A 26353-nucleotide genomic window follows, 5' to 3' on the forward strand; every position below is an offset into this window, starting at 1 on the left:
GTCATAGCCTACAATCTGGTTGATACAGAAAGCATAGATAGCTGGACATATTACTTCAGGAACCTCAAGCTTTTGTTTCTGCAATATGGATGTCAAAAAGATGACAGGACATTCATTAGTGACAAAATGAGGGTAAGAAACTATATATGCATTAACTGTTTTTGTATTACATACTACCAACCTAGACTAACTACTTTATGTGTCCTTTTTTGAAGGGTGTTGAATAAGCTCTGTTTGAAGTTTTTCCAAGAGCAACAAGGAGAATTTGCTGCCAGCATCTTTACTCAAAATGCAAGAATGCCGGATGGAGTGGGAATGCCTTTCACAAGCTAATTTGGATTGTTGCCAATGCCTATAATGAATATGTATTTGAAAAGGCAATGTCCAAAATTAAGGAGTATGATGTAGCAGCAGAGCAGTACCTCAGAGATATTGAAGAACAATAGTCAATCCATACATTTGAGAGAAGAGTTTGTTGTGATCATAACACACCTTACTTTGTTGAATCATTCAATGCATGCACAAAGCCAAATAGAGATATGCCTATTTTACCATTATTGGAAGGTAAATTACTTGGTATCTTTTTTCTTGCTGAACTTAGCATGTTGTAACTTGTTTTTAATTGTGTTGTTTGGCTTTTGTGTTGATGTTTGGTGAAAACCTGCTGTGAGAAACTGGTGCATGAAGAGGATTGGAGCTAGATTTGACAAAGCTATTGACATGGAGCCTACTTAACTAACAGAATATGCAAAAGGGATTATAGAGTCAAGGAGTGAAGACTCTAGGTTCTGTCATGTGACAGCTTGTGGGAGTGGAGAGTTTGAAGTCAGGGATGGGCATGTGAACTTCCCTGTCACACTTGGGAACAAGACATGTGGGTGTGGGAAATGGCAAGGTTCAAGGATACCTTGCAAACATGGTCTGAGGGTGATTTACAACCAGAGACTTCAAGCAACTGATTATGTTTCTTCATATTTCAAGGGGGCTGCATATAAAATGACTTATGGAGACCATATCCACCCTATGTCAGATCCTACTCACTGGACAGGGTTTGATGTCCTAGAAATTGCTCTTTCTACAGTCAAAAGAAGTGCAGGGAGACCAGCAAAGCAAAGAAGGAGGGGCCCTAATGAAGCTAAGAAGGGTAAAAGGCACAAGAACAACAAGTGCAACCTATGCAAGGAATTGGGGCACAATGCATTAACCTGCAAAGCAAGGAAAGAAGCTGCAAAAAAGAAACAACAAGCTGCCAACACATCAAAGCAAGCTAAAGGAAGGGGGAGGAATAGAAAGGCTGACACTCAAGCTCCTTGAGGTTCACTGCTGCTGCACTTGATCTTTTTTTGCCTAACTTTTTAAATTTTTTTGACAACAAATTATGTTCTTAATTGCTTGGTTGTTAGGTCTAAATCAATTTTTACACGACTAACTTATTTCTAAGCACAAATTACTCCAAGTGCATATTTATGTAGCACTGATTTTTTGTTTACAAGAAAAACTTATTTAAATGCAACAAATACAATGATTAAAAACATAATTAGTCCTACTTTAATTGCTCCATGTACTAGTTTTTGTTGTTGTACTAGTCTTCTCTTCAGTTGCTTCAACTCTTGCTTGAACATAGTCTCATCTCCATGAAATTGTGCATCAACGCATTGCCTACATTGAAATTGATAACCTGAACCAACATTTTACTCAATATTACCCTTGCACCATTTGAATTTATCACATACATCACACATATAATACAATCTTTGAGGATTTTTTGCCGAATCGGAGCTCCTAATTGCAAATTTCCTCCCACATGAGCACGCTTTGTTTGACACTCTCACGTATGGAGATTCGTAACATGAGGATGACGAATTAGAGTGTGTGGACATGTTTGCAAATGAACTAAGGTGTGGCTGTGCTTTACACCCTATAGTGAGCTGCTTTTATACATAAACTAGCCGTTAGAAATGGCAAAGGCTAGTTTTTTTTTTTTTTTTTTTTATATATATATATATAAAAAAGCCGTTATTAGATTTGGGTATATGGTGAAATAAGTTTTATTAGTGTGTATACGGTGAAATTTTTTTTGTTAGAGTGGTATATGGTGAATTTGTAAAGTACCATTAACGGCAGGCTAACGTCTGTTAAGAAAATAGGCATTTTGTGATAATGTGTATACACTGAATGGTATTTGGTGAATTTGAAAAAAGTTGGTGGTATTTGGTGAATTTTGTTAAATCTCTGGCATTCGTCACATTTTTTCACCATTTCCATAGCGTCTGAATTCATGCTCGGCCAGTAATACCCCAGATGGGTAACTTTCTCAGCTAAGGCTCGTCCGCCTATGTGGGATCCACAATGCCCTTGATGGAGGTCGTCCAGCACCTCATGCCCCCTTTCGAGCGTGACACACTTCAAGTAAGGCTTTACAAATGATTTTTTGAATAAGTCCCCTCCCTTCATCTCAAACCATGCCGCCTTTTTCTTCATCAGTCAACTCTCCTTGGTGTCGTTCGGAAGAACTACATCTTTATGACAGGAGATTATTCCGTCCATCCATGTGAAGCTTCTGTCAATGATTTTCACAGGCTCGACATCGATACTCCTCTTTCCCTTGACTTCCCAGAACACAGATCTCGGAGTTTCACATGATGCCGAGGAGGCTAGCTTGGACAGGGCGTCCGCTTGATAATTCTCGGACCGAGGGACTTGTTGCAGCGTGAAATGTTCTAGGCTCCCGGCCTTATCTTTCACCATTTGCAGATACTTCATCATTGTCGGCTTCCTAGCCTCGTAGTCACCATTCACTTGGTTGACTATCAGCTGAGAGTCCGAACAGGCATCAATCTTTGTTACCCCGGTTGCCTTACACATTCTAAGGCAGGCCAGAAGGGCTTCATACTCAGCCTCATTATTAGAGGCTTGAAACTGAAATCTCAAAGCATATTTAAACTTATCTCCTTCGGGAGATAGATATATGATACCAGCGCCACATCCGGTTGCTGTTGCACTTCCATCCACAAAAATATTCTAAATCTGATCCCCTGCCGGCTATAAATCCAGCCGTGTCATTTCAGCCAAGAAATCTGCAAAGGCTTGGCCCTTGATTGCTTTTTTGGGTTCGAATGTGATATAAACTCCTCTCAATTCTAAGGCCCATCTAAGCATCCGGTCGCTGGCCCTTGATTGCCGCGCTGATCAATTAAAAATCCAAGAAATTTGCTAGACTCAACACCAAAGACACATTTCTTTGGATTTAACATCATCTTATGCTGCATGAGTTCGGTAAATGTTTCTCAGAGGTCATTCAGATGATCGGCCGGCCTCTTTGATTTTACAATCATATCATCAATATAAGCCTCCATGTTCCGGCCGATCTGATCTCTAAGACTGTATTCACCAGTCTCTGAAATGTGGCAGGGGCGTTCTTCAGGCCAAATGGCATAAATTTGTAGCAATATAGCCCCTGCTTGGTCACAAATGCTGTTTTTTCTTGATCTTCTTCCCTCAAAGGGATTTGATGGAATCCAGAGTTTGCGTCCATAAAGCTCATCAAGGCATACCTGGCTGTTGAATCAACCAGGCAGTCAATTATAGGCAAGGGAAAGCTATCCTTAGGGCATGCCTTATTGAAGTCGGTGTAATCTACGCACATCCTCTAAGTTCCATTTGTCTTCTTGACAAGAACTACATTGGCCACCTAGTCAGGGTAGTAACATTGCCGAATGAAACCCGCATCCAGCAGCTTTTTAACCTCGGCTGCGGCCGCCTGATTCCTTTCTTCACCATGATTCCTCTTTTTCTAATGAACAGGTCTCACAGCCAGCTTATGAACTGCTAAGTCTGGGCCGATACCTGGCATCTCATGAACTTCAAACGCAAACACATCTCTGAACTCTCTTAACAGATTCACCAAGTCGTCTCCAAGCAAGCCCATGGCCATAGTGCCCAATTTGACCGTCTGATTAGGCTGGTCTGGGTCAAGCACTATGTCCGTATGATCGCCGGCCGACTGTGGCCTCAACTCTTCTGGCCGATCGACGGTCATTAGGTGCTATGCTTGCTCCTTCTTAATCGACTTGCGCTTTTGGTCGAGCTAGTATGCTTGGAGTGACCCTTCTTCGAATTTTGCTCGAACGCTTTTCCATGTTCGCGTGCTGTTGGCTTCACGACCAGCTGATTACATTCCTTAGCCATGTTTTGGTTTCCTTGAATAGAACGTATCTTCCCATCCGACCGCTCAAACTTCATCAGCATTAAGTGAGGGACAATTACTGCCTTTGCTGATGTCAAAGTCGGGCGGCCGATGATAACACTGAAGCCAGTATGTTCCTTAACAACTAGGAAGCGGACGACCATGTCCCTTCCTTCTCCCTTCTGCCTAGGCCAAATCGGACATGCAAGTCTATCCGTCCGACCGGGTGGATAATACTCCCATCGAACCTAACCAACGGGTGAGAGATATCCTTTAGGGCGCCCTCTAGGAACTTCAGATTCTTCAAACATGCTAGACTGATTATGTCAGACGAGCTTCCTGTGTCTATCAGCACTCGTCCAACCTTCAAATTGGCAACTTTCAAGATGAACACCATGGGATCATTATGGGGGGCTTTGATCTTTCCTCAATCAGCTTCACAGACCGTCACCTCTAGAAAGGGCTCGATCTTTACCCCTTTGGTGTGCATCACATTTTTGAAATTCCAAGCATCTTGCTTGATTCCCTTCATGGTCGGGCCGCCTGCATCAAAGCTTCCTGATATGACGGCCACAAACCCTGATTCTGTGCTATTTCCATCATCATCTTTTTCTTTTTCTTTCTTCTTCTCGGATTTGTTGTCTGTCCGAGAGTAGGTGAACTTGGACTTTAGAACATATAAGTTGAGCATGCCCTTCTCAACAAGCTTATCTAACAACCTCTTCAAATTGTTGCAATCGTTCGTGTCATGCTCCACATCTTGTGGTAATGGCATTACTTGTTCTTGTTTCTGTACTGGGTCGGCCCTCTCAAAGGCTGGGGCTTCTCAAACTCAAACTTATCTTTAATTTCCATTAAAATTGAATAACAATCTTTGTTGTACTCATACTGCGGCTCTTACGTCTTGGCTTTCTTTGACTTTGTCTGTTGGCAGTCGGCCACCCAGACCTCTTTTCTTTTGTTGTTTCCTTCCTTCTTTTTACTGGCCGAATCTTGCTAAGAAGATGGTTTTTTCTCGGTGCCCTTGACCGGCTCCTCTGACTTTGTCAGCGAACAGAAATCAGCTGCCTCAATATATGATTCGACCTCCCGTAGAACACTTGTGTATGTCCGAATCTATTTCCTGATTAAATCAAACTTGAAACCATTGCCTTAAACCTCGAAGGAACAACGAGTAGGCCATTTCATCTGGCAGATTCTGAATTTGAGCTTTCTCCAAGTTGAACCTCTACACGTACGAGCGCAACCCCTCTTTCTTTCCTTGAAAGATGGTCGCCAAGTTAAGACTAGTCTTCCGGGGTGGAATATTGTAAGAGAAGTTTCCAATAAACAATAAGCTGAGAGTTATGAAGAAATTAATGCATCCGACCTGTAGACTATTTAACCAGTCTTGTGCCACACCCTTGAGGGTGACCGGGAAGCATTTACACTAGGTGGCATCATCCACACTTTGCAAGTACATCAAATTTCTTTACGAGGTAACATGCTCTTCCGGGTTGCCAATACCATCATAGGCACCCACGAGTACGCTCTTCACTTTAGCTGGATGAGGAGAGTTAAGAATTTCTTGAGAAAACGGAGGCGATTTGTCACCAAGATTCAACAAGCGCATTTACCAATCTATAGGCTGAGGCTGTGCTGCCAGTCCGCCTAGGTATGCTGCCTGGTCGTACGGCTGGCCATACTGCTTGTACTACCCATAAACAGGGTGAGTAGGCGGCAAAATTAGACTATAAATTCTAGGGAATTTGAAATTGAGGTGGTTGAGTTAATAGAACTAAAGTTGGAGTATGGTGAGCTTGACTCCTGCTGGCCCTGGCCGAGCTGGTATGTTTGGAGAGGATGTGGTTGGAGAAATCATCCGGCATGGTGGGAGTGGAGGTAGTGTCCGAGTAGTGTGCCTGCTCCTGCCGCTTGTGCCGAAGATAATCTCTAGCATCCTTTCAGCGTTGGGACGGCTCGTTCGGCTGCCTCAGAGGCTGCTTGGTTTGCCCCCAGCCGACTGTGTTTTCTCAAGTAACTTGGACTAGTTCATCCGAAGCACCCTTGGTGACCTTGCATGTCGTTTGAATGGGGGTATTCCCAACATCCTCAGTGTTGGCCATCTTGCCCTGGGGTTTCTTTCGGACACCCTCTCTTTCTCTTTTGGACGGCTGTCTAAAAGAAGAGGGGATCTTACCCTCAAGCTCCTTTTGGAGCATTTCCAAGGCGGCCTTTAAGGAAGCAGCCGTGATAGGTGGATCCTTGCCTCATGAAATGAAGCAGTCAAAGGATCACTAAAGTTCATTGTTGCAATGAGATTCTCTACGTGCCCGTCCTCACCAGGACCAGGTGTCTGACCATCTTTAGCCATTTCAGACGTGTATCCCTACAGATGGCGCCAAATATTTCGGGGTTTTTTGGAATCCATCGGGATACAGGTCTTGAATACAGTCGGACGGTCTTGGACAGCTGCAAAATAACAAATATTTCGTTTGACGGAATATTCGACTTCGACGATCAAGTTAGTGATCAGAAAACGAAGTAATGTAGAGAGAGAAAGTAGAGAGAAGTTGGAGCTATTTAGTGCTCTTGAAGTTGGGAAAATTTTTCATGAGAAATTGGAGCTATTTAGTGTTCTTGAATGATTAGGGTATTTATAGGGGTGGGCATGTGTGCTACTTTAGGGTTAGTGCCCTAAAAAGGTGGACTCTAATTGGCGGCGCAATCAGGTAAGGACATGTGTCGTTTGGGGGGGGGGGGCGTTTTGTGGCATTTTCGGGATTTGGGCCTCCTGATAAGGAGGCCTTTTATCTCATTCAGGTGCTCTTAGGGTTTCCACGTGTCATCTTCCTATATGGACATGTGTCACCCTTTAATTGGGGCACGTGTCACTATGGGATTGGACCATGTGTTGGGGCTTTTTTTTTTTTTACCCTAAACAGAAATGAACAGGGCCTAAATTTGATTATACGAGTACAGAGTACTTCGAATTACAATATTTTTCTCTCCTCTCATTATCCCACTCAAAACCACAATTTTCATTGTATTATTTCTTTCCCTTTCATATATTTTATTTTCAACAAAATATTAACCATATTAGGCTCTGTTCACTCCACTTTAAAAAAATAATATTCTGTAAAAATGAGTTTAGTTCAGTAAAAATAATTTCACTTCAATAAAAATAATTTCAGTTCAGTAAAAAAAGAAATTTAATAAACAATCAGTAAAAATAATTATAGTTCAGTAAAATTAATTTTAGTTCAATGAAAATAATTAAAGTTCAGTAAAAACAATTTATGTTCAGTAAAAATAAAGTGAAGTGAAAGGGTCTGTTCTGTTCACCTTATTTTCACTTATTTTAGGTCTAATAAGTTCAGATAAGGAAAAATAAGTTCTAATAAGGGTTGCTCAAGTTCAAATCAACTAAAATAAGTTTCAATAAGGTCTAATAAGTTTAGATACGTAAAAATCAAGTGAATAGAACAAAACCTTTACTCGTTTTTATTTATTTATTTATTTATTTATTTTTTTTTTTTTTTTTTTTTTTAATTTTAAAAAAAATTTTAAAATTTTTTGATACTTAATTACCTCACTTACATCTTTTTTATATTCTAAAGTCAAATCATCTACCTAAGTCCCTATTCATTTTATCTTATTTTTTCCTAAACTAATACATAACATTATCTTAGAGAACCCACGATCCAAGCCCAATTAGTAAAATGTGAAACCGAGTTCAATTTATTTTAATAAGAAGCCCTAATAATTGAGAAAATACAAGTTGATATTAATGATAAACAAAAAAAAAATGTTAATCTAGTGACATTTCTGTAAATAAGTCAACAACATTATCAACGAAAATGTCATGCTGATTGGGATATATCTATTAACTATTACTAAAACAAAACATGCTGACATCATTAAGGGACACATGTCAACTTCTCATGAAAAATTTTCCCACCTAAACTATTTTTGAGATAATTTTTTTTTTCTCTATTTATTTCCTTCTAAGTTTTAAAACTGAAAAAAAAAATACAATATTTCTTTCAAAATTAATTAATGTGATTATGATTATACTTTTTTTTTTTTAATAAAAACTATGCTGACATCATTAAGGAACACATGCCAGTTTCTTAGAAAAAATTTCCCACCTAAACTATTTTTGACATAATTTTATTTTTTTTCTCTATTTATTTCCTTCTAAGCTTCATGACTAAAAAAAAAATACAATATTTCTTTCAAAATTAATTAATGAGATTATGATTATACTTTTTTAATAAAAAATATTGACAACCCTTTTAAATAAATTACAGTTTTTTAATCTATGCAACGCACAAGACTAAATTAGTAATTTATTTATTTACAAAAATGACACTACGAAAACGATTTTTGTTTATTAGGTTGATTAGCTGGCCTGGGCACCCAACCAAAAAAAAAAAAAAAAAAAAAAAAAAAAAAACAAACTACTGATAATAACCCAGAACTCCTGAAGCCAAAATTTAATCTTTTTGTGACAAGAGTGATGACAACTACTTCACTTCTAAATCCTTATAAATTACCCGTTTCTCTTTTATCGCAAAACCCTTCAAACAAATTCAACCTCAAAACTCACCAAATTCTTCAAATTCGCAGTTACAAAACTCCTCGATTTTCACGCCCCAGTAGAATTATAGCAGTTATGTCAACAGAGGCTGCTGATCAAAGCAGAATAATTGTTGAAAAGATGAATAATTTGCTTTTTGTTGAGATGGGGGTTGGTTATGATCAACATGGATTTTATTTCATGATTTCTCTTCTTTTATAATTATTTTTATTCATGGTTTGTTTTATTTATGAATTATTAATAATAATTGTAATATGAAAAATTGTTGGGCAATGGTGAATTCAGGCAGGATATAACTTCTGCTGCAATGCGGGCTTGCCGGGATGCTATTTCTTCCAATTCTATCCCTGCTTTTCGTAGAGGTATTCTCCCGTTTCTCCTGTTATTTTTAAGTGGGCTAGGTCAAGTATTTAGATTGATCAATCTCACATCTCACATGTATGAATAATTAAACTGTGAACTTTTTAATGGTTAGTCTAAATTAAATTAACTATTACCCCTCCTTCTCTTAAAGATAGTCCTTGGCGCGTTTGGTAGCAAGTTATATATAGTGATATTAAATGTCTATGATGTGTTATAGACACCCTTATGTTAAGGTGACTATGTGATGGTTGTGATTCTCTGTTTATTGGCGAGAGATTGTTGGGATTAATATTGTTTGAAGCAATTATGTTGTTTTCACTGAAGCAAAGGTACTACAACCTCCATCTCTTATTAAAGACCTCATTTTTTGGGGCTCAAGATTTTAGAAGAGGACTCGTAAAAGTGTAGATGGGTATTTTTGACTAAAGTTGAATTAAAAGGAAGTGTGATATATTTTTTTTTCTTCTAGGGGATGAGAGAAGATATAGAGCCATTAGAGAAGATACATGATTAAAAGTGAATAAAAAAAGTAGTGGATGGTGTATCCTACCCAAGTAAGAACGAGGCTTTTAAATGGGACAAGTGTTTTAGGAGAACTAATGACTTTGTTTGGAGACTGAGGAAGTATTTTATTAATGCTATTGTACAACATATGCAAAGAGGATTACAAATTACAGGATATACACCCCTAGCTAGGAATTATCAAATGGCCTGTTTCTAATGTAATGCTACACTGGCCAAATAATTAGTGATCTTCTTGCAAATACTGACGTTTTTAATAAATTGAGAAAACTTGTTTTATCTTTAACATACTCCTGTAAGACGAATAGTCATGAGGTGGTTAGAGCACTAGTAGCTCAAAATGAGCTCTATTAAGAGACTTGCAAAAAGCATCGACAAGTTCTTTGCCAAAACATATGTGACCAAGCTGAATTGTAACACAAGACACGATGCTTCATGCATGATATGAAGATAACTTGGCATTGTAACACATTATATGATATGTTTTCGGGAAAGCTTGACACCAATTTCAAGGAGAAAATCTAGAGACGTCTCTATATCTTGTATTAGACTATTAGTAGAAAAGGTAGGTATTTCTTGAAGCTCAAAGAAATAGAATTGCACCTAAGATAGATGAGATATACGGATGTCCAGTTTAGACATATTCGTTAACTTGTTATTGCCTCTGGCTATATAAAATGGCATGAAGCCGCATTGGAGAGTTTTTTATGGAGGAGAAGGTGATGGTTTCAAGTACCCGATTTGTTAGGAAATAAGGGTGTAATCGTGTTTGATTAATGCGGAATAAGTCAATGAATAATAAGAACGAGAAAAGCAATAAAGAAAATAAACAAAGAACACAAGGATTTATGTGGTTTGGTCAAATTAGACCTACATCCACGGGTGGGGGATTCGAGAGCTTCTTCACTATAATGGAGGAAAAACGAGAGAATAATACAAGGAGTCCTAAATCTAATGGCTTAAAAGGTATGATTTAATTGATCAACTAAAGGGTACTTTTATAACACAAGGAAACCCTAATAAAAACCCTAAATTGTTCCCCAAGTATACTCAAATATCCGTCATAGAAAAGATATAATTTTAGGAAATATTCCATAAGTTATCCTAGAAGAACCAAAATTGCCGAGCTCTGCCGCAAGTCTTCATAGGGCTGAGCTATAGCTTGCCCGCTCGTCGCAATTTTCCAGCTTCGTTAGGTTTTCGTAAAACAGCCATAGCTTTCTCGTTTCTTATCAGAATTGGGCATATGACCTACCGTTGGAAAGCTCTTGAAACAAGCTATCACCTCCAACTTGAATCACCTCAAAATCACTTGTAGTTTGAGAGATATCTGTATTCAAAGTCAGCCCTACTAGATTTCGAGTCACAATTTAACACGACTAATAATGATACTAATAGTGACCTTTGGTTGGCTTATTTGTTGTTTTGGACTATTTGTGGATGGTAAGTTCTGAGAGAGAGAAGGGTATTGGAGGCTGTCAACGATAGTAAGATACTTGCTATGGTTGGGTATGAGATTATCTTGAAAAATGAGAGATAAATGAGTGACTATGAGAGTAGAGGTCTCATTTAGCTTCTAAATTTTTGGAGCATGGGAGCTCAATAATGTACTTCTGTTGGGTTAGGAAGATGCCTTAGGGTGCATAACAACTTGTTAGAAGTTGTTTGAAAAAGTGGTGATGAAGTCATTGGCAACAATGGGGTACGGTCCAATGATATTTATGTCATCTATGTAAACAAGAACATAAATAGATGACATACCTTGTTAGAGAATGGAGGAACATTGGAGATAGAGATGTGGATTTGGTGGGCTTTGAGAAAAGTCCAAAGCTGTGATACCAAGCTCGAGGAGCTTATTTGAGGTCGTATAATGAGTTTTCGGGGAACACATATGAGAGGGATGACTCTGAGAGGATTCAATGAATCTGGGTGGTTTAGCTATGTATATATCTTTCGTTGAGGAACAAAGGTGGAGGATTGCTTATATAATTCAGAGCTTTACAACCCATACAATAAACCGTCTCAATTCACAACATTTTGCATGAAATGTGGTGGAAAATTTATGTCTTGCAGCTCCTAAAACTCTTGGGCGAATTCCCAAGTAAAAAAGTATTGGATGGTGTATCCTACCCAAGATAGATGAGTGGAGTCAGAAAAGGCATGTTGGCATCCCATGTCTTGTAGCTTTAAGAAACAACAAGCACCTGCTACCTCATAAATTGATACAAGCATATATAGAGCCATTTTTCTCAGTTAACTCCGTGCCAAGCTTCCTCTACAACCTACCAGTGTGACAGTCTCTTGTTTTTTCACATAAACATGAAGTATTTTGTATTGTCTATTCACGACCAGCTTAATCCTCTCGCTCGTTTTTAAAACTTATGTTCTAGATTGGACTCAATGACACACCCATATGGTCGCTTGTTTTGCAGGAGCATGTTAAAGATAAACACGTATTTCTAATTTGTTTACTAACTCCATGTTTGTTAATTTGTTAACAGTATAACATTATTTAAACCACACATTTTTAGGTAGTTCCACCAGCTCTTCGAAAGTATATAGGGTGCACTCCTGTAATCCTCTTTATATATGATGTAAATTTGCTTCAATGAATAAAATTTGATCATTTCAACACTTCTTTTCTCTTGATTCACATTGTTTCTTGACGTTGGAAGCTAACCCTGTGTGCTTTCAAGGGGATTGGTTAGCCTTTGGGCCTTGGGCATTCAGTGGCGGATCTAGGGGGGTACACAGAGGTACAGCTATACCCCCATTCCGCGAAAAAAAAAAAAAAAAAACTGATAACAAATGAGACTGCCTGTATAAATAGGTGGTCTCTTAGGTACTGCTATGTAGTTTAGTTTGCCACAACAACTAATAGCCCGCCTTTTTAGTGTAAAATTTAAACAGACTGCCTATTTTAAAAAGTGGTCTCTTAGGATATTTGACTATTTTTCACGCCATAGTACTACTTTTTATCAAAGAGACCTATTGTTACAAATACCAGGTCTCTTTGGTGATATTTGTTAATTTTTCAAAGATTAGTACTTTTGGTCAAAGAGACCTATTGTTACAAATAACAGGTCTTTTAGATAATCTCTTTTTTACTCCAAACATATTTAGTTACTCAATTATAAGTCATGTTTTATAGTGCACAAATACTAATACAATAGGCAAAACTATTACGCTTCACATATGACTTTGCATTTTGTATTTTTTTTAAAACTTAATTCCGTACTCCCATTTCCCAAATCCTGGATCCGCCACTGTGGGCATTAGATTGGAGCTCAAAGATGTTAGCTTCATGTGTTGGTGCTTTGTGTACCAACTTCATAGAATAAGCAGATTAAGCACACCAAAATCACTCTTATGAAAGGTCAAAAGTTTTCAGAATTAGTTATCTCATTGCCAATTTTTAGGATTCATATAAATATCCCATCTATCTCTTTTAGATAACCAGGCTTGCAAATCAGATTTTTCTACCAAATTACCAATCAAGGCTTTAAATATAATGAAAATAAATGTGAAGAGAATGAAGGAAACAATTGATATTTGGTCTTGCAGTTATTTGGATGTTATCAGTGTAAAAGGAGGGTGCTTTGAGTAATGTAATTCTAATGATAATTACCTCATTCTTTATATATTCTAGGCCTTGCACACAAGGATACTTGAATCTGTATATGTACATTTATGTAAGATGCTTATTCTATGTTTTCAACAATTATCCTCTAGATCTGTCCTTTTGTATTTAATGAGATGCTTCTCTGTTGGAAAGATAAACCTAAATATAGGAAATCTACACTAGCTACAAGTTTTGCTTATAGGCCGAACTGTTTGAATGCCATGCTAATGACCCACCTCTTCTTCCTGGTTATGAAAACCGACAACTGAGTCACCTTCTTGAATTTCAAATGTGTTGTAATATCATGACTGCTACACACTGTTGTGAAATTATAGGTGTCAGAACTACTTGGTTTTTGTAAATTTGATTGGTGCTTTATAATTTGATGGCAGGCTCTATACCAGGTGTTTCATTTGAGCAAATGAAACTGCAAATCAAGCTTGGAGTACCCCGATCTCTTCAACAATCTCTGGACATTGAGAAGGTCAAATCTGTGTTTCCATAGTAAGTATTAATATTTCAACTTCATATCTTGCTTTTTAGCAGTGTAGATAAAAGTTTTGTGTAGTGATATTTCTAATTCTATCTGCATTCTGGTAATACTATTCTAAAGGAAATGCTCTTGTTTGCTCATTCCAAAGGCATTAGGAAATTGAGAATGCACTTAATTGACATAGTCGTACAATATATGAAGTATGAGATGCATTCTTACTCGTCAAATATGTAGCCCCTTTGTTTTATTTGTAAAATTGTTTCATATTGACTTTAATGTTTGCCAATGCACAACTTAGATCATTAATATATCTAATTATCTAAAAGTAAAAATTATAAAATTTGATAGTATACGTTGAGACATTACATATTAACATTTGTTTATATATACTACGGAGTAGCAGAAAAACATGGTCCAAGTACGACAAGTGAATTGTGTAAAAAGTCAGTATAGAATCATTATAAAAAAAAAAATATTGAGGGAATAGTTGTTAGGTTTGGCCTAACTTCTTTCAATTTTTTTCTCTATGCATAGCCAACACCTTGCAGCAAACGAGATGCTAGATTATGACTTTTGATTTTTGGTTATTTGTGTATGTGACTAAGTTTTATAGAAAGCAGCAAATTTAGACGCCTTCTTATTTATGGTAATTTCAGATACTTGTAAATACTAAGGGACTGAGAAGTTTACTGTTGGAGATATGCAAACAGCAAATTCCATTTTCACAACATGAATGCTAAAGTTTGGCTTGCTTGTTATAATTATAAAATTGTAATTTGGATCTGTTTCAAACAGACTGTGTTTATATTTTGTTGGTTTTGCAGTATTTCTTAACTTTTTTATGTAATTTGCCAAAATTTGGTGAGACAAGTTTGAACCTGTTAAAAATGTCACTGATATTACATTGTGCTATTGCGTAAAAATTAATTTTGTTGGTTTCATTGTTTTCTGCAAAAGCAGTGGAAAAATCCTTGATGTTGAAGTTGTCGATGGTGGACTCATATGCTCAAGTGGTGTTCATGTGGAAGAAATGGGAGATAAAAATGATGACTGTTACATTGTTAATGCGGCTGTTTACGTTGGTTACTAAGAACTATATATTCTTGTCTGGCTTTCTGATACTCTGAGGTTAGTTGTCATCTGACATTTTGATATAAAACATTTTATAGTACTAAAATCTATACGCATAGTTGTGCATTTATGACCATTAAGGTTGGCAAATGAAGCTGGTAGTGTCACATATCACCAAAATTTATGCTATTTCCTATTGATTGGCTATATTTCTTTTTCACAAATCTGGTGGTATGCATGTTAGGCTTGTGATTATTTACAGTCATTTTTGTCTTTTCCTTAAATACATGGAAAATTGTAAACCATGTGTTCACAAGGGTGAATAAGTCAATAAATTGTAATCTTCTCAGGGTTTGGATAACTATGCCAAATCAATTCGGAAGAATGAAGATGGACTTGCTGTACGTGTGTATCTGCTTTGCATGTGAACATGAACATCACTCTCCGTGTGTCTGTTATCTTTGTAGTTACTCTGACTTTTTCACATTACTCCATATATAACATGTACGTTCATCTCATTAATGCAATTGGAAAAAGGCGTTGCCATTCTGATACCTATTGATACCTTTCCTGCATGGGCTGCATCTTGTTGGTTCTGAAGTGAAGTTTTATAGAATTAGTAAGTTGGGCAAGAACACCCCCCCCCCTCTCTCTCTCTCTCATAAATAAATAAAACTCCATAATTTACTTATTCAATATACAGGCATAACATAGCATCAAGTACTCTATCAATAAACGTTATGTTCTGTACAGCGATAGTTATTCGTGCCATTTCTGATGACAGCAGGGAAGAAAAGAAAAAAGGAACATCGTATTCTTATTTTTCACCCCCTCCACTCTTAACCAGTTGTTAACAAAGGGAATGTGAAGAAAAATAAGGAAAAAAAATATTTACATACATTGTCTTCAGCCACTTTACATGATTTTACAAATCAACAATCAGTTTGTGGAAGTTTCTTTTAGTGTATAGTAGTGAAAATATGACAATCTGTTTGGATCGTGTGGAAAAAAGAAAGCTTGAATGACTATATAGGATGGAGGGAGTAGATTTCAACCCGAGAATTATTATCTTCGATCCACCCCACCCTCTTCTCTCAAAAAAGAGAATGTTGCTTCTTTATTTGTATTCATGTACGTAGAAGCTTGTAAGTGTTGTAGATTTTGAGGAGAGCCTCAAGACCCTTCTAGAGAAGTATGAAGCCGATGAATGTGTAAAAAATAGGCCCGTAGGCTGGAAAAATGCTTCTGATAACTCCTTTGTCATTTCTGGACGCATTTCTGGTCACTTGAGGGGATCTGCAATAGAAAGGAAACCATTTGAAGATAATTGGAAGAGTGTTGGTTTTGCAAATCCTAATTACTTATTAATTCCTGTTCTCTTTTCCCTGACATTATTTAGGGGTTGAACTGTTGTAGTTCAGTTTGCAATCTGTATGTCAATGATGCCTTATATGTAGTATAGTTAAATATGTCAAAGTGATGCTGGTTATGAAAGTTTTGAGTTATGACAAAATTAATGATGCTGCTGCGTATGGTTCAAATGTTCAATGCACATTAAACTCAATTGCTATTCTTTTTGTTAGACAATTTTGTGATAAATGTTATTTAGTATTATTAGAAATATATGGTGGTGGCTTGAGAGATATAGCTGGGAGATGCATCCTGGAAAGTGAGATGGAGATTTTTGTTTTCAAAGATAATTTGATCTGGAGAAGGATAATTTCTGACAATAGAGTAGGATTCAAATTAGATATTTTCTGTATTGGACCTTTGGATTATACAGCGTACATCAATATGGACATAATATCGTCACTCATCCTTCGAGAGCAACATATCAAGCTAAAAAAACAATTTTTACCAAGACACACCTATGAACTCCTTATTTCCTATGATAATAACATGAAGCATCAATAATATCTTTTTCTTTCTATATTTTCCCTTTACCTTTCTACCATCTTAATGATTTGATAAATCAACATAAATTGCAACCTAAAGAAAGAACAAAAAGACTTTGTTCAGAGTCTGGGGTGGAAATTCACATGAGTAGAGCGGCATATAAAAGCTCATTCCAAGTGTCTGGCAATCCAGGAAGGCACCAGTGGCTGCAGTCTATGCCACTGTGATCGCCGCTGTAGGCCTCTGGATGAGCATCTTTCCTCAACTGTGATAACGTTGTTATGTCAAGTAGGTAAGCTGGTTTCTTCATTGTGCTGATTACTTTCCTCACTATGTCTGCTGCTGGAGGTGAGCCTCCAGGGTATATCGAACCTGATAGTGGTTCTGCCTCCCCACTGCAGCTCTTTGAGGCCCCATGCCATTCTCTGGGACTGTGATACAAAAGAACATGTGCATTATTGAATTGTTCTAGCACTTTTATCAATAATATCATAAGTATCCTGTTTTCTAGCATATATCTGATCAACAACAGGATTCAGCATAATGATTGATTGACTGATTGTGTTAAATGCAGTGGTTGGCTGTCTGTAAAGACAGTCATTAGAACATAAGAGGGGCAGGGGGTAGAAGTTTGCTTAAAGATATGATTAAGGAGTTTTACCAAGGTTTTCTGCAGTAAAAATGTATATTTGGGGATTACGATATACAGTATAGCACAATAGCTTAACTTATTGCCCCTTCTCCCTCTGGGATTCTAAGACTTTAATGTTGGATGTATATAAGCAGCAGCTATGAAACAAACACTAGGGATGTTGCTATTTTTGTACTAAAAATATCTACATTCCCTTATTTGAGTTGCAAGTTATTTCCTTTTAGCATGTATGGTTATTGTCCCAATAGAATGTACTCGTAATTGCTTTCTAAGTGGGTTCCTTTATCTTTTGACTGCAATGTCCGAGGGTCCTGATTGAGCTCCCGACTACTCTATCACTTCTCCGGTCCATAAACAAAAGGAGAGATGGGATGGAAAAAAGGTATAAGGGAGACAGAGAAGCAGCAGACAGAAAATGAATGATTGATGCTGTGCCGGCTGTGTTCTTAATTCTGTAGGGTACATAGACAACTAAATCCAGATACCTGTAGACCTGCCCATGAGCTGGTGAGCTGAAAATCAAACCAGTTCAAGCACAGGCCAATTTTGGCCATGGCTCACAACTTCACAGACCTATTACAAACTTTCAGTTTAAAAATAGCCCTGTTTCAAAACCGGTTCAGGGCAGCTTCACGCTGCGCCTCACCTGAACTGGCCCGTCTATTAGTATATAGGCAGCATGCAGTTCATGGTTGATAAATGATTATTAAGCCACAAAAGGGGGCAATCAGGCAAGCTGTTATAGAGCAGCACAGCTTGTAAAAGAGAGAAAAGGCATAAAACTAGACAAAATCAAAACTTACTCATAATGGGTAGGAGAAATGCCCTGGAAAAAGACTTTGGTTTTGGATGGATCAACATTGTTATCAACCCATCTAGCCCATGTGGTTAACCCTTTATTGAAGGCGGTTAACCGGTCCATATCCTTAACAACTTTGGGCCCGTCTTGTATATAATCCCATCTGCAATATATATCACAATCAACAATTTATTAACATTAATTAACATATAATTGGGCAAGAAAGCTTCTAATGGATTAAATTTGGATAAACTCTTTAATAACTGTCTTTAATTTTGAGGTGGGTCCGAATCAAATAACCTTAAATATAAGTCGATTTGTACTGGTCCACTATCATTTCCTTGGATTTGTTTTGCTACTTTGTAATCTTGAAAATATGTTCTTTGATCTATCAACGTCGAATTAAAATCATCGTTTTCAAACTAGTGATGTTCTTATCCTTAGATCACATGCCAAAATAATGGAAAATAGTGAATTCCTTAAATATTTATTTAGTCTATATTATACATGAACTGATAATGATTCTGATATATAAAGTGGAAACTTTTCTTTGACTGAAAATAATTCATCACTATATATATACTCCCTCAATTTTGAATTAGTTGTTATAATGTATCCAATTATTTATATAATGCTTAAGACATGTTAACTTGATCATTTCATGTAAAGAGTTGCATTTTAGGAAACTTAAATTATTATGAACTGAGTACTACTTCAAGAAAAATGTTCCCATTTTATCTGAACGACGCAATAATATACGTGACCAATAAACTAATAAAGCGGAAATAAAACAATATATGAATATATGTTATGCAGGGTTGGGGGCAGAGGATAAGAAAGAGTAGGAAGTTACCCTTGTGATGCTCCGGTGTGAAGCCACCAATGCCATGTATTGAAGATGAGTACATCCATGTTTTTCCAAACACTACCTCCTTCGATCGAGTCTAACTTGAGAACTCGTCCAATTGGCTCTTTAATTATGTCTACTATGTAAGTTGTATGGTATAGTTGCACACTCACCCCATATTCCTGCATCATCCATCACAAATTTTCATTAAGCATTTCATTTTAGTTTTTAGGCAATTGAATGTAACATTCAAATAATCACATGGACAATGAATTGACCAAGTTTTTGGCGATACTATTACACGCTACTTATATTCTAAGACATTAAAAGCTACTAATAATAGAAGAGTACGTAATGTTGATTATGAAATAAAAGGTCACATTGATCTTGACAAGTAAAAGTGAGATTGTCTTATATAAATGGGGGAGCCGCAGTTTATCTTTATGATAAACATGGGATGTTTATCTTGTCTTGGAAATTGTATAAATTGATTAAAATAATACTTTCTTTGACTGAGTTGCTTCCAACTATCCATTTCTTCAACTTGTAAAATTAAAGACGTTACCCAACTTCATCCTTCATTCTCCTTCTTCCTTCATCCTCTTGCTACCTCCATTGAAACTGACTTCTCCTTCTTCCTCCATCTTCTTTTCCTTCCGCGATCTCCATCCCTTCCACCAACACCACCATCTCCGGCGGCTTCGCCGCCAAATTAAATGAAAACCCTATGGAAAAAGGGTGAAATTAAGGGCATGGTGAACCCCTAAGGGTAAGGGTGTTATCCTCCTCCATTGAAGTTAATTTTGAGTTCCACTTTTTCCATTGAAGCTTTTGTAATTTCTATTGAAGGTTTTGCACCATTAATGGTGTTCTTCATGAAGTTAACTCCTTATTGTTGAAATTACAAGGCTACCCAAGTTTAAGTATATAAATTGACAACTATACCCTCATGATAAACACAATTTGTTTATCATGAAGATAAACTAGTATGTTCCCTATATAATACGTGCTTTGTCTTCTGTCTCTACAATTGACTACGATATCTCAAGGTATCTATCAAACATTTACTTACGAACTAACAAAACTATTTTCGAGCATCTTATAGTTTTTTTCGGTACTGTCAAAATGGTTTGAAAGTTCGGTTTCGGTTCGGTTTGAAATCGGTTCGGTTTAAAATCGGGTCGGTTTGAAATCGGTTCAAATGTCTTACGGGTCGGTTTCAGTTCGGTTTGAATAATTATCGGTTCGATTCGGTTTCGGTTTATTCTTGAACGGTTTAAATTCGGTTCGGGTTGTAAACGGTTCGGGTAGTAAACGGTCCGGTGCAAACGGGTTGCGGTTTGTTAACAGTTCGGTGTAAACGGTTTTTATCCCGGTTTAAATTCGGTCCGGGTTGTAAACGGTTCGGGTAGTAAACGGTACAGGTTGCGGTTTGTTAACGGTTTTTGTCTGGTTACAACACTTTGGTTCTTTTTTGGTTCAGTTTTATTTTAGTTCGGTTTATAACTGGTTCGGTTCGTTAACGGGTACGGTTCTTCTACGATTTAACATTATTTGGATCGGTTTTATTTCAGGTTTACTAAATTACGGTTCGGGTCTGTTTTTTATTTCAAAAAATCGGTTTTTTATCGAGTCGTTCAAAAAACTCCTTATAGGAAGTGGTTTGTAATGGTTCGAATTATAAGCGATTCAGTTCATAAACGGTTCGTTTATAAGCGGTTCAGTTTATAATCAGTTCGGTTTATAAACGGTTTGGTGCAAACGGGTTGCAGTTTGTTAACGGTTCGGTGTAAACGGTTTTTATGCCAGTTTAAACGGTTTCGGGTTAGAAACGGTTCGGTTCATTTTCGGTTCGGTTTTCCTTTCAGTTCGGTTTAGATTTGGTTCGGTTCTTAAACGGTTTAACGTTTACTCGGATCGGTTCGGTTTCGGTTTTACTAACATGCGGTTCGAGTCGGTTTTCGGTTTCATAAAATCGGTTTTTAATCGGTTCGGTTCTCATTCGGATCGGTTGAAACGGTTCGGTTTCACCAGTTCGGTTCGGTTTTTGACAGTGCTAGTTTTTTTAATGTAGAGTCTAAGACTTGCATTTGTACACTTTGGGTAGGAAGTTCGAAATTGTAGAGATTCCAATTCAATCGACTATAGCTTGACCTAAAAGAAGTTTATTTTAGTAGCCTAGGTAGTTAATACTTAACAATAAGAAAGCTATGAAATATCTAGTGATGGTTAATAGATCAGCATATGGTCATGTGAGTGTAGGCATCTATTAATTTTGGATCAGTTTATATTCAATCTTAAGACCTAAGAGTAAAAATTTGGTACTTATTTTTTTTATTAATCTCCACATGTTTAATCAACAAGAGCATCTTTCTCTTAATTGCTTGAGGCAGTATATATTGGATTGGATTTTTTATTGTTCTTGACTTAAAGAGCATTAACAATAAGACACATTTTCCAAGAAATTTATACCAAGAGTTTCCATCCAAATAAATTTTGGTTGCTTGCTCAATTATAGCATAGCAAAGGTTCTCCTAGTCCTAACAAATTATACCTAAAAAAAAATACTGTTACTTGTATACCACAATGTTACCAAATTTCTTTAAATAGTTGTATTATCGTAACACTATTCATTATCAATTGTTATTCACAAGGGTATTTTGAAAAGCCATTAATTGCCTTCAAATTGTTCTTAGTTTCAGTTGTAGCAAAACCTAGCAAATACTAATTCGTTTTTAATCGTAGATTATACCGATCCAATTTTTTATCTATGAAATTTGTTGTGGGATATTGGAAGAGAGTATTATTATCATGTCGGCATTAGTGTTGTGTTTGTGTACAACCACTAGTCCACTATTTTGCTACAAGTCACTAAGCATAGAACGGGAAATTTTTGAGCCCTTGTAATGGACCACTTGAGCACATCATACTAGTAGACTATTGTACTAGTGTACTACTTTCTAATAATAGTATACTACTCTACTTTCTAACAATCACTTTCTTTTCTTTTCCCTTAAAAATGTATCTCTTAGCTTGCTTTTCCATGTCTACGGCCACTAATAAGTAGACATAAGATGAACGAATTTTATGTGTCACCGTTCCATACTTTTAACTTATATAAGTAATAAATCCAAAAAAAATATCTTCTTTTTGTTCTCGCAATGCAAAAGTGAAAAGAAATTATACCCCTCTCTCAAGGTCCGCCGATCCCTAATCCCAACATCGATCATCATACTATCTGTTGCCCACCAAAATTAATTTTGGCACAATTATTGTGAGTACATAGTTTTCTATGTTTTTCTTATATGTAAGTGTGCCAATATCAGACTCCGTTGTATAGTGAGCACTACTAACAAACGATGTAGGAGTAGTCATATTGTTATGATAACTTCCTTGTAATAATGACATGACATCATTTAAGATAGATATAACAAGATTGAGCATCACAAAACATAAAGTTAAGAAACAAAAAAAGGAAGCAACCTTCATACTTATGAAATATCAAACTGTATAATATATGATGGGGTTGCAGCTTTAGACAGAAAGATAGAAGCCTTTGGCTGTTTATAATCTGTTATGAAACAGTGGACAGTAGAACATATGAAGAGTGGATGGACCTAACTTAATTTCCATTTTAGCTGTCCTACATGTTAGTATGGTTGCCCTTTGTCTATTTGTCGGCAGCTCATACTTGTGTCTAACTACTAGAAACTTTTATGTCACAAATTTTTTCTTAAAAAAAAATATTATACGTATAACATATAGTTGCATCTTTATTTGCTAATTAATTTGTTACTTATTACAGTATATTATCATGCATGTTGCTTTTGTCTATATATTAATGGCCTTGTTATCCAATAGCATAGTGTAAACTTAGTTGTATAGAGAGCTTATGGCCTCATATTCATTTTTTATTTTAATTAGAGTGTATTTTCAATCTTCTTTTAGAGGAAAGTTTAGCTTTTACAGCCTGTTATAAAATATATGACAATAATAGAAATAACTTGTAGCAAAATAGAATGTTAGATAACGATAAATAGTATACGACGATAATTCGTATAAATGACTATATTTGTAATTCTTTTGACCAAAGGTTCATGGTAATGGAAAGTTTACTTTCTAGCGCATGTGTTTCTACTATTGTTTTCATTTTTTCCCGCAAAAATCACCTATAACCGTAGTCCATGGATATTAACATTTAACAAGATATTTTTACAAGTTTAAGTCTAATCTATTCTTAGAATCATATCATACCATCATGTAAAATCGCGTAATAAACAAGCTATTAATAGTATTAAGCTAGTTCTATGTATCAAGGGCACATTCGACATGCCCAAATAAGTATGGAGGATATTCTAAGAAAAAATAAATGTTAATCCACGCTCTGAAATGAGGCAACCTTTCGTTGTGGTATGGCTAGGAGTCCAAGGACTAAAACAAAACTCCCATAATTGAACCTTATAGGCTTATACTACTATTCTATTGCAAATTTGCAACACAAAAATACTATGCATCCAATAATGATATGTTGGTTGGGTCTACCATACCATAGTGTAGAAGCTACATAAACATAATATCGCTTGATATGGGCAACTTCTATAATTATATTGGATGCACGAGTATTTCTCACTTCAAAATCATGCCGATTTATCATCCATGAACTATATCTTATTCTTAGTGGAATTTAAAGTGAATCAATTACATATTGCAGAAAGTGTGGAAGTACAGATTAAAGTTATTCTTCTATGACTAACATATCTGATATTATAGCAGCCAAAATGGAATTATATTTTTGTATACGAATAGTAAACTTACTGTCTCATTCCTTTGTTGCAAATAATATGAAACGGAGGTATTATTAGATAATGTTATTAGGTGATTTTACGAAATTTTATCCGAGACTTGATCTATATCATTGTCTTTTATAAATTTTAATTAATACTCCTATAAACATTTAGCTAGTAGGGGTAGAGACGTAAAGTTTTGACTTATAAAAAATATAAAGAAGAATAAAGAAAAAAACAAGATTAACATGCTAAAGACAATGGTAATTAAGCTTTTGGACCTAAGATGTGTACCTGACAGAAAATCAAGGGAGAAATTCGAAAAAACGACAAGTTGCAACCTTATGATTGAACCATTTAAAAAAAGAACTAGCGAATTTACCAATATAACCCCCACAACTTTAATAATTACTTGTATATATTTTTTTCCTATTAAAAACATTGTAGCATAATTTGTGGTCCAAGTTATAGCAATATTTGTAGAATTATGGTAAACCCCTACAACATGGGTATTGTCTGAACTTACGCTCTTTAGCACTTAAGTATGGAGAGAGTGCTATGCGTAATCATTACTCGATATTCATTTGTTTATATCATTGCCGTTTATAGCTCTCTACTCATAATTGTTCACTAAGTGTAAACTCGATACGTAACGAATTGTTTACCTACCGTTTTCCGATAAACTGATACATTACATACCACATTCTAAAAGTAACTGATAGTAGTAAATCACTATCAGTAAACATCAAGTAATAATTTTAAGACAACAAAGTTAAAAAGCAAAGAAGAAAAAAAAAAAAATGAATAATTCAATAATAAAAAGTTAAACTAACCTCAAAATTGACAGAGTAAATAGCGCCCTTCTTCCCCACGGTATACTTAACTTGAGGCGCCGACGCATGAACCATACAAGTTAACGAGTTCCATTGATTCAAACTCAGTGAGTCACCCACAAACATTATAGTCTTCCCTCTAAATCTCGTCAAAAATTCCACCCCATCAAATCTGCCAATATCACACGTCGAGAATGCAATTTGAACTAAGTAACGTGACAATTAAAAAAATCCGAGCAGTAATAAAACAGTACATACCTCGGAAGCGAGCATTCATCGGGGCTCCAATCATACTGGAGGTACACCTTATCGGGTCGACCATACTTAAGACAATCAAATTCAGGGTTAATAAAAGGGCAAGTAGAGAAATTATAAAGAGGTGAAGAACCACCATTAATGTTAAAAACCCATTTTCCTTGGAACAAATTACAACTACCCATTTGCTGTCTTCCTCTTAAATGGGAACCTTTTTTGTTAGAATGTTGAGGTTTTTGTGGTTTATGATGGTAAAGTGCAAAACTTTGTTGAAAAACAGAGGAAAACAGAGAAATAATTAAGAAGAAGAATAAATGAAGAATTTTATTAATCTTCATTTTATTCTTCTTCATTGGAGAGTGAAGTGGGTAGTAGTAGTATAATAGTAATGGTATAAAAAGATGTTGGTTTTTGGGTTTTGAGCTTTTTATAGAGGTGGGAATTTTGGGTTTTTGTTTTTAATTAATTTTTTATGGAATTTTTTTTTTTATTTTTTTATTTCATTGATTCACATGGGGTTATGTTTGTTAAGAGAGACAATGATGGTATATAATCTTTTTAATTTATTTATAAATATTTGGAGGGTGTGACTTGTGAGTTGGGAAAGTGTTGGTGAAAATTTTGGAGGGTATGAGGTTGTGTTACTTGTGTGGGGTTTATAGTGTGGGGAGATGGCGTGGGATTTAAATCCACGGGCCGTTAAAGACCCGGTTTAGCTCTTGTTCACTAGTGTCTTTTTATGGGGTACATTGTACAATTTACTAGGGTGTTATATTGAAATCCACGGGCCGTTCCCTGGTAGTATATTGAAACACTTTACTAGGGTGTTATAACTAATTGAGAATATACGCAATGATGAATACAGAATAGTCATGAGGTAAGACTCGAAACTTAAAACAAAAAAAAAAAAAAAAAACACTAATATTATGTACACTGAAATAGTTTTATTTCATATATTCGTGGAATTTCCTTGAAAGTGTAATTTTTATAGAGTAATATTTAAATAAAGAGAAAATGGTTAGTTAAAATTCTAGATGAGGTGATAATTTTTGCGTTTAATACTAATTCACTGATTACAATTTACACATTTTTATTCATTTTTTGTTTAAATTTTATCTACTTTTTTCTTATACTTTCTCACCTTTTTATTCCATGTTCCTTTCTTAACCACACTTTTCTTTTATTCATTCCTTCCAAACTTTCTTATACAAACAAAAGTATACAATAATTCTATGATTTTGGAAAATGATGGGATGGAGTATATACTCAATATTATTAGGGATGATAGTAATAAGAAGTTAAAAGTTAGAATAAAGGAGAGGGTACAAAAATAACTCTTTTTAATGTTTATTCATTTAGATGGCTAACTTGCTGGCTCTTTAGTTGACTTTATCTACCTTACCTAGGGGTGGCAATTCGGATCAACAGGTCGAGTTCGGGTCAGATTT

The 26353-nt window shown here is 36.0% G+C and overlaps 3 protein-coding genes across 6 annotated transcripts; 2 read left to right on the top strand and 1 right to left on the bottom strand.

The window, feature by feature from the left end:
* Nucleotides 1–539: 539 nt before the first annotated feature.
* LOC110730637 lies at nt 540–1314 on the top strand. Its single transcript, XM_021910455.1, has 2 exons — nt 540–564; nt 743–1314. Exons 1-2 carry the CDS (start codon nt 540–542, stop codon nt 1312–1314), a joined length of 597 nt encoding a protein of 198 aa, XP_021766147.1.
* A 7109-nt stretch (nt 1315–8423) lies between these two features.
* Nucleotides 8424–15397, top strand: LOC110730567. Of its 3 annotated transcripts, XR_002513083.1 has the most exons (5): nt 8429–8918; nt 9054–9130; nt 13668–13779; nt 14729–14896; nt 15190–15397. XR_002513083.1 is itself a non-coding variant. In XM_021910389.1 (4 exons), the coding sequence occupies exons 1-3, from the start codon at nt 9076–9078 to the stop codon at nt 14856–14858; spliced, it is 300 nt and encodes a 99-aa protein (XP_021766081.1). In that variant the 5' UTR covers nt 8424–9075; the 3' UTR covers nt 14859–14896; nt 15190–15397. The 3 variants fall into 3 exon arrangements, 2 of the variants coding, with proteins under 2 accessions (XP_021766081.1, XP_021766082.1); XM_021910389.1 differs by having other exon boundaries at nt 8424–9130; nt 14726–14896; XM_021910390.1 differs by having other exon boundaries at nt 8432–9130.
* A 1162-nt stretch (nt 15398–16559) lies between these two features.
* LOC110730566 (protein trichome birefringence-like 38) lies at nt 16560–25541 on the bottom strand. 2 transcript variants are annotated; one of them, XM_021910388.1, is made up of 6 exons: nt 24909–25541; nt 24651–24822; nt 19040–19215; nt 18191–18349; nt 17254–17320; nt 16560–17166 (listed from the first exon to the last, which is right to left on the bottom strand). In XM_021910388.1, exons 1-6 carry the CDS (start codon nt 25256–25258, stop codon nt 17020–17022), a joined length of 1071 nt encoding a protein of 356 aa, XP_021766080.1. In that variant the 5' UTR covers nt 25259–25541; the 3' UTR covers nt 16560–17019. The 2 variants fall into 2 exon arrangements, with proteins under 2 accessions (XP_021766080.1, XP_021766079.1); XM_021910387.1 differs by lacking the exon at nt 17254–17320 and having other exon boundaries at nt 24909–25531.
* Between the last annotated feature and the right edge of the window lie 812 nt (nt 25542–26353).

The sequence above is a fragment of the Chenopodium quinoa genome, unplaced genomic scaffold (genome assembly GCF_001683475.1).
Source record: "Chenopodium quinoa cultivar QQ74 unplaced genomic scaffold, ASM168347v1, whole genome shotgun sequence".
NCBI lineage: Eukaryota > Viridiplantae > Streptophyta > Magnoliopsida > Caryophyllales > Amaranthaceae > Chenopodium > Chenopodium quinoa.

Bases quoted from the DNA above. Each gene is read 5' to 3' on its own strand.
- LOC110730567 (XM_021910389.1), top strand. From the start codon at position 9,076: ATGCGGGCTTGCCGGGATGCTATTTCTTCCAATTCTATCCCTGCTTTT. The intron at 9,131-13,667 runs GTATTCTCCCGT...ATTTGATGGCAG, and splicing joins TATCCCTGCTTTTCGTAGAG to GCTCTATACCAGGTGTTTCA. The intron at 13,780-14,725 runs GTAAGTATTAAT...TTTCTGCAAAAG, and splicing joins GTCAAATCTGTGTTTCCATA to CAGTGGAAAAATCCTTGATG.
- LOC110730637 (XM_021910455.1), top strand. From the start codon at position 540: ATGCCTATTTTACCATTATTGGAAG. The intron at 565-742 runs GTAAATTACTTG...CTTAACTAACAG, and splicing joins TATTTTACCATTATTGGAAG to AATATGCAAAAGGGATTATA.
- LOC110730566 (XM_021910387.1), bottom strand. From the start codon at position 25,258: ATGAAGAAGAATAAAATGAAGATTAATAAAATTCTTCATTTATTCTTC. The intron at 24,823-24,908 runs GTATGTACTGTT...TGATATTGGCAG, and splicing joins GATGAATGCTCGCTTCCGAG to ATTTGATGGGGTGGAATTTT. The intron at 19,216-24,650 runs GTTAGTTTAACT...TGGATGATGCAG, and splicing joins TTTACTCTGTCAATTTTGAG to GAATATGGGGTGAGTGTGCA.